General features: G+C 33.8%; 1 protein-coding gene across 1 annotated transcript in view; it reads right to left on the bottom strand.

Moving 5' to 3' along the window:
* Positions 1–1565: 1565 nt before the first annotated feature.
* The window catches only part of SP3 (Sp3 transcription factor), a 51701-nt gene continuing 38022 nt past the window's right edge, over positions 1566–15244 (bottom strand). Inside the window, exons 5-7 of the mRNA XM_032755342.2 lie at positions 11604–11796; positions 6101–6297; positions 1566–3291 (exon numbers count right to left, since the gene is read on the bottom strand). Of these exons, the coding sequence (XP_032611233.1) occupies positions 2975–3291; positions 6101–6297; positions 11604–11796 (707 nt within the window). The 3' untranslated portion in view covers positions 1566–2974. The remainder of the gene's footprint in view (positions 3292–6100; positions 6298–11603; positions 11797–15244) is intronic.

Raw genomic sequence — 15244 nt, 5'->3', positions numbered from 1 at the left:
TATCTTAAGCATTGCCACTATTTTGAAAGACCAAAGTTATTTACAGGGCATCTTTCCGCGGTAGGTGTAGCTCCTTTAAAAGGTTATGTGCTTATTGGTTGAGTCACTTTTCAGTAATTAAGCCTCAATCTATAGAAAATGAGATGCTCTTTAAGTGATATTTTCTTAAATTAAAATTTGAGGTATACAGATAATCGAGTCCACTAAATGTTACAACAGGAATTATTTGTACATAAATATATTCAATATGCACTAACTCTAGCCTTTACAAAAATAAAGCAATTGACAAAACACCTATTAGAGTATACCTACCCTGAGAAATATTATGATCATACACAACACTAATAGATTTTATAACCAGAAAAAGTTGACATCAAAGCAAATCTTCAAATGTTGTTTCCAGAGTATATTCAACATTTTAAAATATAAAAATAGAAATATTTAAAATTATCTACACTGAGGTTACATAACTTTGGTAAAAGTTCCAAAGTTCACTCATATATCCCTAGGGGGCACTAAAAAAATCTAAAACTTTATTTAAATAATTTTCAAGACTACTTATTTTCTTCATTGCATTCATTCTCTATGAATTCATAAAATATGCATGGACACCTATCAATTCAAAGTACACCATAAACTTATTGTAAAAATTCAGTATTACTTAAAACATCTCTACTATCACTCAAATGGTTTAATCTGACTTAATGGGCAGTTTGCTCAAGTGAACCAACCACCTGCTGCTCACTTAATTCTCTTCACATTAATCTTAATTTAAAAATTCTAAAAATTACCTAAAGGAGTTTAAAGATTCAAAATCTAATCCCTGTAATTTCAAAATAATTGTAAATTCTAGTGGTTCATTTATATTATTCCAAATAGAACTTCCTATTTTACATCACAAGCTTAAGTCTCACATTTAGAAAAACTGTCCATGTTTATGCATGTCTAGACTTCTCCAATGCAATCAGGTATTACAGACAGAGTTAGACTGGGCCTGGAAAACAGAAAATGGACATCTTTACCCCCACTGTATACATGTGTTAACAAATTTGATTTTTACTTTAAAATATCTATAATACACAATCACATTAATACTCTTTCTTCCTACTCTGCCTTTATGATGATGGAACACATGCAAATTCAAAAGGCAACTTTTTCAATTAACTCCTGCCATGGTTACCAACGCTTGTCTTATTTTCAGGAGCCTTAATGTAAATTCAGGTTTTTGATAAATCAAAATATTCTGCATTGCTTTAAAACGGAAAACAAAAATTTTATCAGCAAAATGGTACTGATAAAACTGATATGAATCAATGTGGGCTAAGGGCTAAGACTTTTTTTCAAAAATTGTATTTATTAAGCTCATTCTTATTTACTCTAGGTAAAAAATTAGTAAATGACCAGTGACTCCATGTATCTCTTCTTCAAATAAATATGCCTGTTTACAATTCAGTGTCTAAAATCAAGAATCTAAAAATAAAAAGCCAAGTTGAAGAAAAATAAACCACCAATTCTTACCCCATACCACTGCAATATTTTTAAAGCATAGGAATACAACAAACTCAAAAGAAAAAAAAAAATAGTGTTTTATTAACTACCACACTGTTATAATACACTTGAAACGTACAATAAGGTAGCCTTTAAATTTGAGGTGGTCTTAAGAATAACAAATGAACAGAATTCCAAATTTTTGAAATAGGTGAACTGCTGCAGTTACAGGTATACATTTAGGAAAACTGTATAGCTCTTACAAGACCAGCAATGTAACTTTATTTTGTACATTTTTAAATTGAAAATATAAACAATAATTAAAAAATAAAAAGAAAATACAGCATAATAAAAAACATACGTTTCTCAATTAAATGTACTGGATACATATAAATTTTAAGGGAAGAAGCAAAAAAGGAAAATGATTGATATTTAAGTGCAGACTGACTACCTAGACAAAAAAAAAAAGACTTAAAAAAATATCATAAAACCTCTAGTTCTTCTATGACTAATATCCATATGGTTGGAGTATCGTCACTATGGAAGTGATTTTGTTATGTTTGCATATGTTATACTTTACTGGTAATTTACATGATGGCTTTTAAGGCCCTGGGAGACATGGTTTTTGGAAACAAGATTGGATAAAAATCACTGCTAAGACGCAATACACCTTATTTTTTTGGTCCTCCAATAGTCAAGAAAAGGGATAATTCACTATAACATCCTCTTACCACCCAAATGCCTCAACTTATACATTTTAAACTCTTTTAAACATTGGTTATATTGCCCAACTTTGTTATTGAAAGAATATTAACAAGACATTATTTTGGCAAATTAAATCTTAAACATGGCTTTTCAACAGGATTTAAAAGGTGACTATCCCTAGAGTTCCATGTTAAAATGTAGTTTTCAAAATCTTACAAGAGTAATGCTTAAAATATTGTACATAGTTAACCTAATTAAAATAATTAGCTTCAAAATGACAAATTGATAAGCTAAGTAAAGCCTACACTATGTAACATTTGCTTGGAAACTTGATTTGTCAGTTATGCATAATAAAAATTCCAGTCATCAAGAAAATTACAAAATTTTTTATCATAACATGATTTCTTTCACCCACCAGCTTTTTTATCTTACAATAGATAAATACCAACATGTTCTCATTTTTACACTAAACCACACAGGATTGATGCATTTGGTTAGACTACCATTCGCATTGTTAAATTCAATTTTCTCTTTATATAACTTGGTAAAATTTCATTTCTTCTAGATTCCAAAAGTACCTACAAAACCCATGCAATTTTACCATTTTTAATATACTATGGAATATCATACAAAGTAAGGCATTTCAGTGTCATGTATAACCAAGTTACTGTCAATCCAAAAATTTTTGCACATCAATAAAAAGATATCTAAGAACTTAGGAACAATATTCTTCTCACTACTGTATAAAAATAACCACAATGAATAAGTATTTGTGTAATATTTACTCCATTGTCTCATTTCCAGAAACTGTGACAAGCTGTAAAGGTATTTCAGTGTTGGTAAGGATATCTTGATTGCTGGTGGCGGAAGTATTAACAGTTCCTATCCCTGAAACAGAACCTTGTTGAATATTTGCAAGGATAAGCGTTGTTCCTCCTGCAGTAATCAAAGTATCATCTCGCGCAGCTTCCACAGATGCCAGCACTGTACTGCTAGAGTGAATACCTTTTTTATTCTGGTGTGTTTTAATATGTTTGGCAAGGTGGTCACTTCTCATAAAGCGTTTTGAACATTCTGGACAAACAAATTTCTTCTCACCTGTTAAGAAAAAAAATTAAGTTACTTGGTTTTAAAAATTCAACTTTAATAGCTCAATCATCTCCCCCAAAACAGAAAGTCAACGCTGACAGATGAGGATGGGAGCAGGGGTCTATTAAAATTGTATTCATTTTACGAGCTACCCCTGCCAGATTTCTCTTACAGAATATTTCTCCTTAAAATAAATCTTTCATCTTTACTTTCTGATGAACAGCAATCTTCAAACATGTATTATATAAGAGATGGATATTCAAATAAGACTTTAATATCTCAACTACGCTAAGAGTTTGTTTGAAATACCTGTGTTAAGATGCCAGCTAAAAAATTAGCATCTATAACACATTTTAAAGTCTAAATAAAAGTATATTCTTTCACACTATAATTAAAATACTAACATGCCGTGTTCATGATACTAAACCTTCAACTCTTAAATATGAATTAAAGCAACAGAGTACTTCTAGATTAAAGAAATGACACCACAAGCTTGAGATCCAAAAAGAATGAGCAATCCTTAGAAAAATGAATCTGGCTAGCTGACTTGATTTCAGCTATAACAATCAAGAACAAGCCTAATATGTCAAGATGTTAAAGTTGTTAAAACCCTGATGCCTAAATTTATTTCCCAGCATGAATAAAGTAAGTTTAAATACAAAAGACAGACTGAACTTCTATTATGTTGAAGACCGACTCTGCAAGAGGATTACCAAAAGACAAAAAGCCAATCTAAAAGGAATTCAGAGAGAAATCAATAAAAATCAATCAATAAATCTAGTAAATATTTTCTTAATTCCTTTCTTCAAAAATGTCTTAGCCTGTCTGTATCCTTTGTTCTAGCACCTCTACTCTACATAGGTCTTTATCAGACCTCACGCTTGAACTATACTGCAGTCACATCCTAGTCTCTCTCCAGACATATCTTCCTTAAAGACCAAATTTCTTTACATCAGAAAACTTCAAGATTATATTAAGTGATATGGAAATGCAAGGGTAACTTGCAGATGATGTAACAGTTTAGATGCTCCACTGCCTAATTTACAAGGACCTTTAAAATGTGCCTCAATCCTACTTAACAGAAATATTATGTAAAATCTCATCCTCATTCACCGCTACAAAAAAAAAAAAGGTCTCTCACTTCTTCTATTAACATACCACCATTTTTCTACTAAAGTATTTCCCAGTTTCTCTTGTAACATTAGTCCTGAGAGGTACTCCATGGCAAACAGCACAATGATCAACAAGGTTAGGAAATGCTACACACATTACATCACTAACTTATAGATGCAAGCTGTCCATCTAGCATTTAAAGGTCCTACGAGGTACTGCCTTGAAGGTACTTGTACCCTCTTTAGCCCACTATTTCCTACACTTACTTGATCTTGACCTTTCTCTCCCTTTTACATTATTCCTTTTTACAACCTGCTGATAAAATCGTACTGAGGAAAATTCTCTTACAGGGCCATCGTAAGGTATATTATCCCATACTTTACTATCCCAAGCAATAATTATCTGTTTCTGAGCCTTTTCAACGGCAGACTGCAACGCAAAATCTTTTATCTACCTTTTTTTTTTTTTTGAGACAGGATCTCACTTTGTCACCCAGGCTGCAGTACAGTGGCATGACCTTGGCTCACTGCAACTGCCAGCCGCCCCCTGGGCTCAAGCAATCCTCCCACCTCAGCCTCCTGAGCAGCTGGGACTACAGGCACACACCATCACGCCCGGCTATTTTTTGTCTTTTTAGGAGAGTCACGGTTTCACCATGTTGCCCAGGCTGGTCTCAAACTCCTGAGGCTCAAGCAATCTGCCTTCCTTGGCCTCCCGAACTGCCGGGATTACAGGCATGGGCCAGCATGACCAGCAGCCTTATCTACTTTCTTAATTGTCTGTTGCAGTTTCATGTAGGTTAATCTCATCTGTCTACCTACCCAATGAGAGACAGGAACTAAAACAATTAGAGCATCTGTGTACTACTACAGACCTCGTAGGTAATTTTATACAATACTGAAGGCCAAAGTAGGAGATGTGAAGCAATGTCAGAGATAGTTTATTCGCTTAACCTAATAGGGAACTTGGACTGGAATCCAGATGACTTCAAAATCCATGTTGTTCTCCATTTCACCATGCTTCTTCCAGGCTCTCTAGGGACTGTAAATACGTATTTTTCAATTCTCCAGTGTTGAGCATAGACTGATGAACACTTTAATCATTTACATGGTAGTAGGAAAAAACTATCTCTAAGTTAATACTGTTAGGTTTCAGTGTAGATCAGTCACAGGTCCATTTCATTTAACAACCACACAACACTATGTAAAAATAATATAATGAGAGAAAGTCTTCACATCAACATTGCCTTGGTTATTCCTCAGTGAAATACCTTTCCCTTACCTCAGAGATACTAAAAACAAAAGAAAAGGTGAAATGGCCAAATATGTCAGAAGAAACAGGAGTATTTTTTGTTACAGTGTTAAGGGGAAAGAAAAAAAATAGGATAGATCAAGAGTAAAAGCTGACAACTAATTAAAAATGTTAACAGAATAAAAATAGCATAAATGTGGTTTAAAGCATTCGATAATGTCAATAAAAGCTACCCAAAGTCTACTTAAATATAACTTTATTTTAGAAGATAAACCATACTGACTTGTTCTTTGGAATTTGTGTTATTAAGATGGTGTTACTAAAGGTAAAAATTGGATGTAATTCATTGTATTTTAAAGATACAGTTCAGTAAGGAATGCTAATAAAAAAGAAGTCAAGGCAGTTACGTAGCCCTATAATTCATTTTTGTCTGTTAAAAGTAAATATTAGTAACCTGTATGTGTTCTTCTGTGCCTCTGTAATTCATCACTTCGAGTAAATCTTTTACCACAGTACATCCAGTTACAAACAAAAGGGCGTTCTCCAGAATGCCAACGCAGATGAGCTCTCAGATGTGAGGTCTTCCCATAGACTTTACCACATCCTGGTATATGACAAATGTGTTGCTTCTTTTTCCCAAGATTGGTACCTCTAAAAAACACACACAGAATAATATATACTTACATGAAAATATTCAAATGGACATTACCATTTATATCATATATCCCCATGTTGAATTTTAAATAGAAGACATTATCATTACAAAGTCAATCAGAAACCAAAACCATTTAAAATCAGTTTAAATGAAAATTTCAAGCATATACATTTTATATATTAACCTTAATCCAGAATTAATGTGATTGTTGTCCAAATGTAAATATGCTCAAGAATTGTGTAATTAAAAGGACATTTCATATGTAAAGAATGTACAATAAAGCTATTCTTCTATCAGAACCATTCACAAATTCTACGAATAAGCCTGATCCAATTAATTATATAGGAAACTAAATGTGGTCTGTATTCAAAAGTCATGGTGTCAGATAATCAAAAATATATTTAAACCAAAGAATGAATGTGTAACTGATCACAGGCACAATTAAAAGATATAGGCAGCTTTAGCAGACTTTAATATGATTTAAGAATATTTATTCATATTTGTGTGGCCACACTCTGAATATACACTGACTTGCAGAAAGCTTTTTTTTTTAAATCTAAAGCAATGGTCTGAACTCCCTTAGCATTAGATGAGATAAATACAAATCAAAATTATTTTTACATTTAAAATTCCCTTCATATTAACCATGTAAAAGATATCCAAAATTAGACACAAGAGATATAATAAAATACAGTTTTCTCCACATCACAAAATTTGACATTTATTACATTTCAGTATTTGATAACCAAGAGCAGGGTTTAGAAGATATGAGATTAGATGAGTGAACACAGGTATCTTAGCCTAAGCAAGAAGAAAACTTTTTTGATCCCAGAATTGATCATTTGAATAGTATTAAACACTACAGAAAATGTTATTTCTCAACCTTTTAAAATAAAAAAAAAATTAGGCTAGTTACTGAATAAAAATAAATTAGTTTTTAAAAAACATGACACTTTGGACAAAACAATTTGTATAAACTTTACAATGTTTCTGAGTTTTTTTAAAAAAGTACATTTAGCCCCCTCCCCAACTCCCCTCCTCCCCCAATCTCACAGTTTAGGCATATCCTGTAAAACTTTCTATAGCCTGTAAATCCTCCTGTATACAATACACCTATCGTTTTTCAAATTTACTGGAAAAATGCATATTTCCCCACATTTATATTTTAATGTACTCACACTCAGTAGCATGTGAAATTGCCATAGGACAAACAGTGCTAAACGGTGCAGTGCTGGCTGTTAGATGCCATAGGTGTTCTGAACAGGGAGACATCAATGTGGGCTCCAGTAGTTAGAGAAGGCTTCGTGGAGGAGGTGGGTAGGATTTAGATAGAAAGGAGGGAAGGCATTCCAGGCAGAGGAATAGCATAAGTAAAGACAAGGAGGAGTCATGCTGTTGTCTCAAGGGCAAGGATGTCATAATCTAACACAATTCTAGTTTCTGCTCCAGTCCACCCCCAATTTCTACAACTCTCTTCAAAGAGCTGAGTTGAGTGAAACAGGTTTTTCTGGCTCCCTTGCAATGCCAAAGTCTTATTAACCAAAGCCAATATTGATTCCATTTAATTTAGATTTTAAAATTTATTTTATTATTTAAAAATCCCTAAGAAAAACAGCAATGTTTGTGGCTATTGGTGTACAAACCAATTTTACATATCGTGTTCACCATAGCAATTTCACAGAGAACCCAATTCAGTTCACTCGTGTACTCATTATTTCATGCCTCTCCTCTAAGCCTACCACTCAGGTCAATCAACGCGCTTTTACAAACTCAAGAGTGCATTTCACAAACTTAGCAAAATTTAGCATGGGAACACTAACAAAGCACAAGACTAACAAATTAACAGCAACAAATCTGGGTTCTCAAAGAAGCAAGAAGCTAGGGAAGGTATTTTTAACTGAATTATTAGGAAATAAGAAATATTATTTGAAAATGGGATAGGCATCTAAGAAAGAAAAAACACAGGGGTGGGGTTGCACACATATTTAAGGAAAAAGCTCAACATCCAGGCCCCAAATTCTATTTAAAAAGAAAATTTCATTCAAGGTAAGATATAGATATGGTAGATGTGGATTTACAGCATGTCATATGAAGGCTTGAAGGGAGAGAACTGAAGTGAATTTCTCAACAAAGTTCAGGTAAGAAAAGATTTAAAGTTTTCTTCTTGATTAATATCCACACCACTAATGCCTATAATATAGGAAAAAATAATTTTACATTTTTATTCTTGAGTGTCTAAACTTGTTCCCAGTAATTTAATAATGCTAAGATAGAGTGGAAGCTAAACTGTGGGTAGAGGGGTTAAGAAAACTTAAGTAAATACTCTCTTCTGCTCAGGGTGGGAAAAACAGGACATAAACTGAAATGCTGACAAAGAAAACAGATTGTGCACAATTTTAAAAATATGGACTGATGTTTAATCCATACAAAACCTATATAACAATCACGCCTCTAGAATGTATTTTACTTACAATTATTTGTCTCTCACTAGGTTCTCTCTCACTAGTTTAAACAGTCTCTGAAAGCTGGTTCTGCTCAATCAATATTTGCTACATAATTACAATTTTTAAATATTTTATATTTTACACCTTACTTTAAAAGGTAAACAAATAAAATTTACTTCTCTAAAGATGAATAAAATTAGTTCTCTAAAAATGCCATCTTGCCCATATTCTTTAAAAAAATAATGGTTGCAAAAAAAGACAAATATTCTAAAAAAATTTTTTTAACTACTATCTGTATCACCTTGCAGAATACTTTAGAATAGTTTGGATTTACTACCGATGTTATGCTTCTACCAATTAAGTACAATTGTCATCTACACAAGTGTGTCTATCACACATATACTGCTTAAATGTTCAAACAAGCTCTAAGAAACAATATAGTTTCTTTTCTTAGGAATCTCAATTTTTATTGCTTAGAATAAGTGAGCTATTGAAGAATGAAGTCACAAAAGTTCTAGAAAAAATGTAAATGAACATTTTTATAATTCTCAGAATATGGAAAACTTGTAATAGCATGGTAACAAGGCATCTAATAAAGGAAAGGCTGATCAACTTTAAATTTTTCTACTTAAAATGTTTGCAAGCTGTAAGTGATGGAACTGTTTCTTTACTTGTGTAATAACAATGCCTTCTGTAAACCACTGACAAAGGCAATGTAAAACTGGGAAAAAACATTTGCACATGACACAGTTACATAAATTAACAGATTTACAAAAAAAAAAAGAAACAATTCAAAAAATAAATTTTAAAATGGCAAAATAACATCCCCCAAAATGCTCAACCTCACCAAGTAATTTAAAAATATACTAAATAAGACAATATTAAGGTATTTTTCATCTGTCAGACTTTCAAAGGTTAAAAATAATTGTAAAATTCATTGTTGGCAAGGGTGTGGGAAACGAGATACTCTCACACACTGGTGGTTAGAGTATAAACTAGCCTTTCTAGCAGACAATTTCCTTTAACCCAGCAATTTCACTTCTGCCAACTTATACAAATAAAATTATCAGACAAATGTGCAAAGACATACGTGTAAGATTATGACAATAAATTTCCAACGAAAGATGTTAAATCACTCTACATCCATACAATAGAATACAACAGAATACTATACAGCCATAAAAATGATTCAGACTATATAGACTTGAAAATATGGTCACAAAAACTCTCAAAACAAGAAAAGACATATAAAACAGTGAGAATAAGATGATTCTACTTTAAAATACATGTAACATCTTGAAGGACATACACAAACATGTTACTAGCTTATCCTGAAGTGGGGTGGGATTTTGGTATTTTTAAATGTCCTATATTTCTACATTTTTATGAGCATGTCTTAGTTTAATAAACATAAATTAATTAAAACATTTTCATTTTAAAATAAAGAATAAGTGAAACAAAGGCCAGGCCTCCATTAGATTTGACTTTTGTGAATAATTTATCTTAAAAGCCTCTCTAAAATGAGTTTCAGAAAAGTTACTGCCTAGCTAGAATTCACAATTTTAATTGACCAAAATATGTCAAAAAACCAAATTTTAAACTAATTACAATGAACATGAATACCTAAGGATCAGATGTAGAAGGAGAGTTACTTGGGAGGCAGTACAGTTTAACGGTTAAGGCTCTGGAGTAAAACTAGGTCCAAATCCCTGTTGTGTGTGCTCTTAGGAGTCATTCAACCTCTCTATGTCTCACTTCTAACACCACTGGGAATACGATAAGCTCTCAATGTTACCAGTTGTTAGTGATTATTATTACTGGAAAGGGCTGGCCAATGTGCAACTCAAAGGCAGATAGAAAAGCTCTATTAGATCAAGTTTGTTAACTGTATTAAAAGTACATTTTATCTACTTAAACAGTGCATTTCTAAGAAAGGTATGTTAACTTTCACCATGACAAGGGATTTGGTTAAGTATGCCTTTAGAGTTCTATCCGTTTTTGCTCTATATATTTCAAAGCTGTACAAAAAAGGGACCGTGACTATTAAATCTTCTTCGTTGAAATTTAATATTATTAACAAGAAATACATCTCAGTCTTATTTGGGGCTTTCACCTCAATCCCATCTCGTGTGATATATTAACACTGCTATCCAAGTTTTCTTTTTGTTAATACTTGCCTGATAAATCTTTTTCCATCCCTCATCTTCAATATTCCTGTGCCAATTATTTGAGGTGCTCTTTATAATCAACATCAGTCTGGATCGTGTTTTTTTTTTTTTTTTTAAATATGATCTGAGTCTCAATCTCTTCATTATTAAGCTTAGTACATCCACATTTAACATAATTTCTGATCATTTTGAGTTTACTCCAGTCATGTTATTCTGTCTTAAAATTTACCTTTAAAAAGACTGAACTGAAATACAATCCCATTTTTAAAAAATTCAATCTATTAAGGCTTATTTTTCACTTCTATTGAAAATGGAAATACTTATGCTTATCAGCCATTCTGAACTTAATTTTTACGTAACTGCTATTCTCAACCTAAAAAATCAACTTTTTATCTATATTTAGGCAAATTCCATTGCTGGTTTGCAAACAGGCTAATTTCTGATCAGTGTGGGCCTGTTAAATGGCATCTGCTACACCATTTTTTATAGTAATTTTAGTTTAAAAAACACTGAGAACTGAAAATCCAATTCTATATATTTTGTTCTCTAACTTCTGCCACACGCATACACACACACCGAAAATGATCATGTAATAATTTCTCATAATTAAATGACATAGCATGCAGTATTTCAAAAATCAGAATGATATTAGCACTCTTAAAAATATATACGTGTTTCATGTATGCATACCTTCCACCACCTTCTTTACAGTTGGGACAGGTGCAAGCTACCCTCCGAAGTCTTTTTCCTTCTTGATGTTGTTGGTCCCCTTCTTCATCTACCACCTGTACTCTTAAGTGTGTTAGGTCATTGGTATTCAAGGTAGAATCACCACTGAGCTGCCACTCTTCAGGATCAGGTTCTTCTTCCTTGATCCTAATATCTAAAGGCAAAAAAAAAAAAAAAAAAAATACAGATGAGAAGCAATCAAATGGCCCAAAAAGACAGCATGAAATTACATGTCCTCTCCCAATGTTACAACCTTGCATGCACTACTTCTCTTGCCTAGACTGTTTTCTAGTTATTTTGTTCCTCATCTAACTAACCTCTATCTATCCTTCAAGACTAGTTGGAGAGTAATCTCCTGTATAAATGCTTATAGTAGAATTAATTACATTAATTAGTTCATATGTCCCTTTAGATAATAAATGCTTCACTCAAAGCTCTCAGAAAATACAATCTCCCTAAATGAACAAGTCTTCCGTAAGAAATAACTTCTAGTATAGGTAATAATCTACCTGGAAGAACTTTCTCCTCTACTTTTCTATGCCTTTTATGTGCAAGTAATACATAAAGAGATGTTACAAGATTAAGTCAGTTCACACAGATGAGACCACAAAGTGCTCACTAAAGACAATAAATTAATTGCCCAAAAAGTGTTATACTCAATTTCTAATCACTGCACTCATTCACACACATCTGGGTATACTTTCAAATTCTCACCATAAAATCAATTAATGTAGTTAAGCCCTAAATAATTCTCCTTTGCATACCAACTTAATACAGATACCTTAAAAATAAGTCTCCAGTACCAGGCACTTAAGTTTACATCTTCTTTGGTATCTCAGTATAGATGACAGGAAAACACTTTGTTTTACTGTGCTGTATTAGTGTCCTACATGGTGGCTAATTATTCTTAGAAATCCACTATTTATAAGGCTCAGGAGAAACGAAAGTAATAATCCATCAAAATGACCCATAAAAGAAAAGGTATTCAACATTGTTAAGTATCAGGGAAATAAAAAGTTAATTCACAATGAGGTATCATTACACACCCACGGAAATGACTAGAAATTTTAAAACAGACCGTACAGACTGTTGGCAAAGAAGTGGAACAACTGAAACTCCCACAGTGATGGTAGATGTGTAGATCAGTACAACCACTTTGGAAACTCTTTCATCTGTATCTTCTAAAAGTGAACATATGTATACCCTATAGCTCAATTTCCCCTAGGTACACACCCTACAGAAATGCATACACTTAACACCAAAATACATGTACAAAATTTACAGCAATGTTATTTGTAATCACCCTAAACTAGAAAAACTCACATATCCTCTAGTATTGGAATGGAAAAATAAATCGTATTTGTTCATACAATGGAACATGTTAAAACAATGAACATTAACAACAGCCTACATGCAACAGAAATGAATCTCTCAAAACATTTCGAACAAAAGAAGCCCCCCTGCACCCCCTATGTATTCCCTTTATATACAGGGAATGGGATCATGTATGATATTTGTATAAAGAAATTTTCATTTATATAAGATTCATAACAATTGGCAATGATTCCAACCATATGACACGTTGCAAAAGGCAAAACTATGGAGACAGTAAAAAAGATCAGTGGTTGCCAGGAATTAAAGGGGAGGGAGGGATGAATAGGCACAGCACAGAGGTATTTTCATTTTAGAGTACTGAAAATACTATGTATGATGCAATATAGGTGGATGCATGGCATGCATTTGTTCAAACTTACAGAATGTATAAACACGAAGAGGGAACCCTAATGTAGAGTATGGACTTTGGGTGATAATACATCAAGCAAATTCATCAACTGTAACAAATTCATCAACTGTAACTGAACCACTCTGAATGATGGGGGATGTTGACATAGGGAAGGGTATGCATGTGCAGGGGCAGGGGATAAGGTGTATCTCTATACCTTCCTTTCAATTTTACTAAGCATCTCAACTGCTCTTTAAAAAATTATTTATTATTTTTTTTTGAGGCGGAGTCTTGCTCTGTGGTGGCGTGACCTCAGCTCACTGCAACCTCTGCCTCCTGGATTCAAGTGATTCTCCTGACTCAGCCTCCCGAGTAGCTGGGATTACAGGTGCCCGCCACCATGCCCGGCTAATTTTTGTATTTTTAGTAGAGACAGGGTTTCACCATGTTGGCCAGGCTGGTCTCAAACTCCTGACCTCAAGTGATCCACCCACCTCAACCTCCCAAAGTGCTGGGATTACAGGCATGAGCCACTGAGCCCAGTCTAAAAATAATTATTTACATGTGAAGGGAGTGGGTGCTCCATGAGGATAGAAAAGTGGTGACTGCCTACTTTTGAGGGACATATATGACTGAGTACAGGGAGATTTCTGGGTTGCTGGTAATATCCTATTTCTTGATCTGGGTGGTAGTTTTCCTACGTGTTCATTTTGTAAAATTTCATCAAGTTATATACATATGATCTGTACATTTTCTGAATGCATATTATACTTCAATACAAAGATTATTCTAAATTAAATATTTTGACGTAATTTATAGGTGATTACTTAGGAATTGTTGAAGACAATTTTTTTGCTTTACCTCTAGTTCCCACATAGTTGACTAAACCTTCCCCCATTTTTACACAAATAATAAACTTAAAATGAGTGTGTCCCACAAATTAAATTCATAATATGAAATTTAGAATATAATTTTATTCACTCAACAACTATGTGTATGGCTACAATGTGCCAGTCACTGTTCTAGGTTCTAAGGATAAGGCAGTTAGCAAGTTAAAAATTCATGCTGACTGGGCATGGTGGCTCATGCCTGTAATACCAGCACTTTGGGAGACCTAAGCAGTAGAAACGATTGAACCTAGGAGTTCAAGACCAGCCTGGGCCAACAGAGAGAGGTCCCGTCACTATCCCAAAACAAACAAACAAAGAAATAAACAGGCCAGGCAGGCATGGTGGCACATGCCTTGTGGTCCCAGCTACTCAGGAGACTGAAGTGGGAGAATCACTTGAGCCCAGGAGGTTCAGGCTGCAGTCAGCCATGATCACATCACTGCCCTCCAGCCTGGGCAACAAAGCAAGACCCTGACACAGTTTAGATATTTGTCCCCATCCAAATCTTATGTTGAAATGTAATCCCCAATAGTGGAGGTGGAGCCTGGTAGGAGGTGATTGGATCATGGGGGCAGATTTCTCATAAATGGTTTAGCACCACTGTCTTGGCACTGTCCTTGCAATAGTTAAGAGATCTGGTTTAAGTGTGTGGCACCTTCCCTCCTACTCTCTCTTTCTCTGTCTCTCACCTCCCTCTACTTCTACCATGTGACATGCCCATTCCCCCTTTGCCTTCTGCCATGAGTAAAAGCTTCTTGAGGCCTTCCCAGACCCAGATGCCAACACTATGCTTCCTGTACAGCCTGCAGAACTGAGTCAATTAAACCTCTTATAAATTACCCAGTCCCAGATATTTCTATATAGTAATACAGGAATGGCCTGACACAGTCTTAAAAAGAGATGATGGTGGCCTGAAGCTAAGGTATTGATGAGGAAGGGTAGAATTGGTCAGTCAGAAAATATGTTTAAAGTAGAGTCAAAGACATCTG

Source organism: Hylobates moloch, unplaced genomic scaffold (genome assembly GCF_009828535.3).
Source record: "Hylobates moloch isolate HMO894 unplaced genomic scaffold, HMol_V3 SCAFFOLD_1, whole genome shotgun sequence".
In the NCBI taxonomy this organism is placed as follows: domain Eukaryota; kingdom Metazoa; phylum Chordata; class Mammalia; order Primates; family Hylobatidae; genus Hylobates; species Hylobates moloch.
Note: the sequence above shows the minus strand (reverse complement) of the source record. Positions and strands in the feature narration are given on the sequence as shown.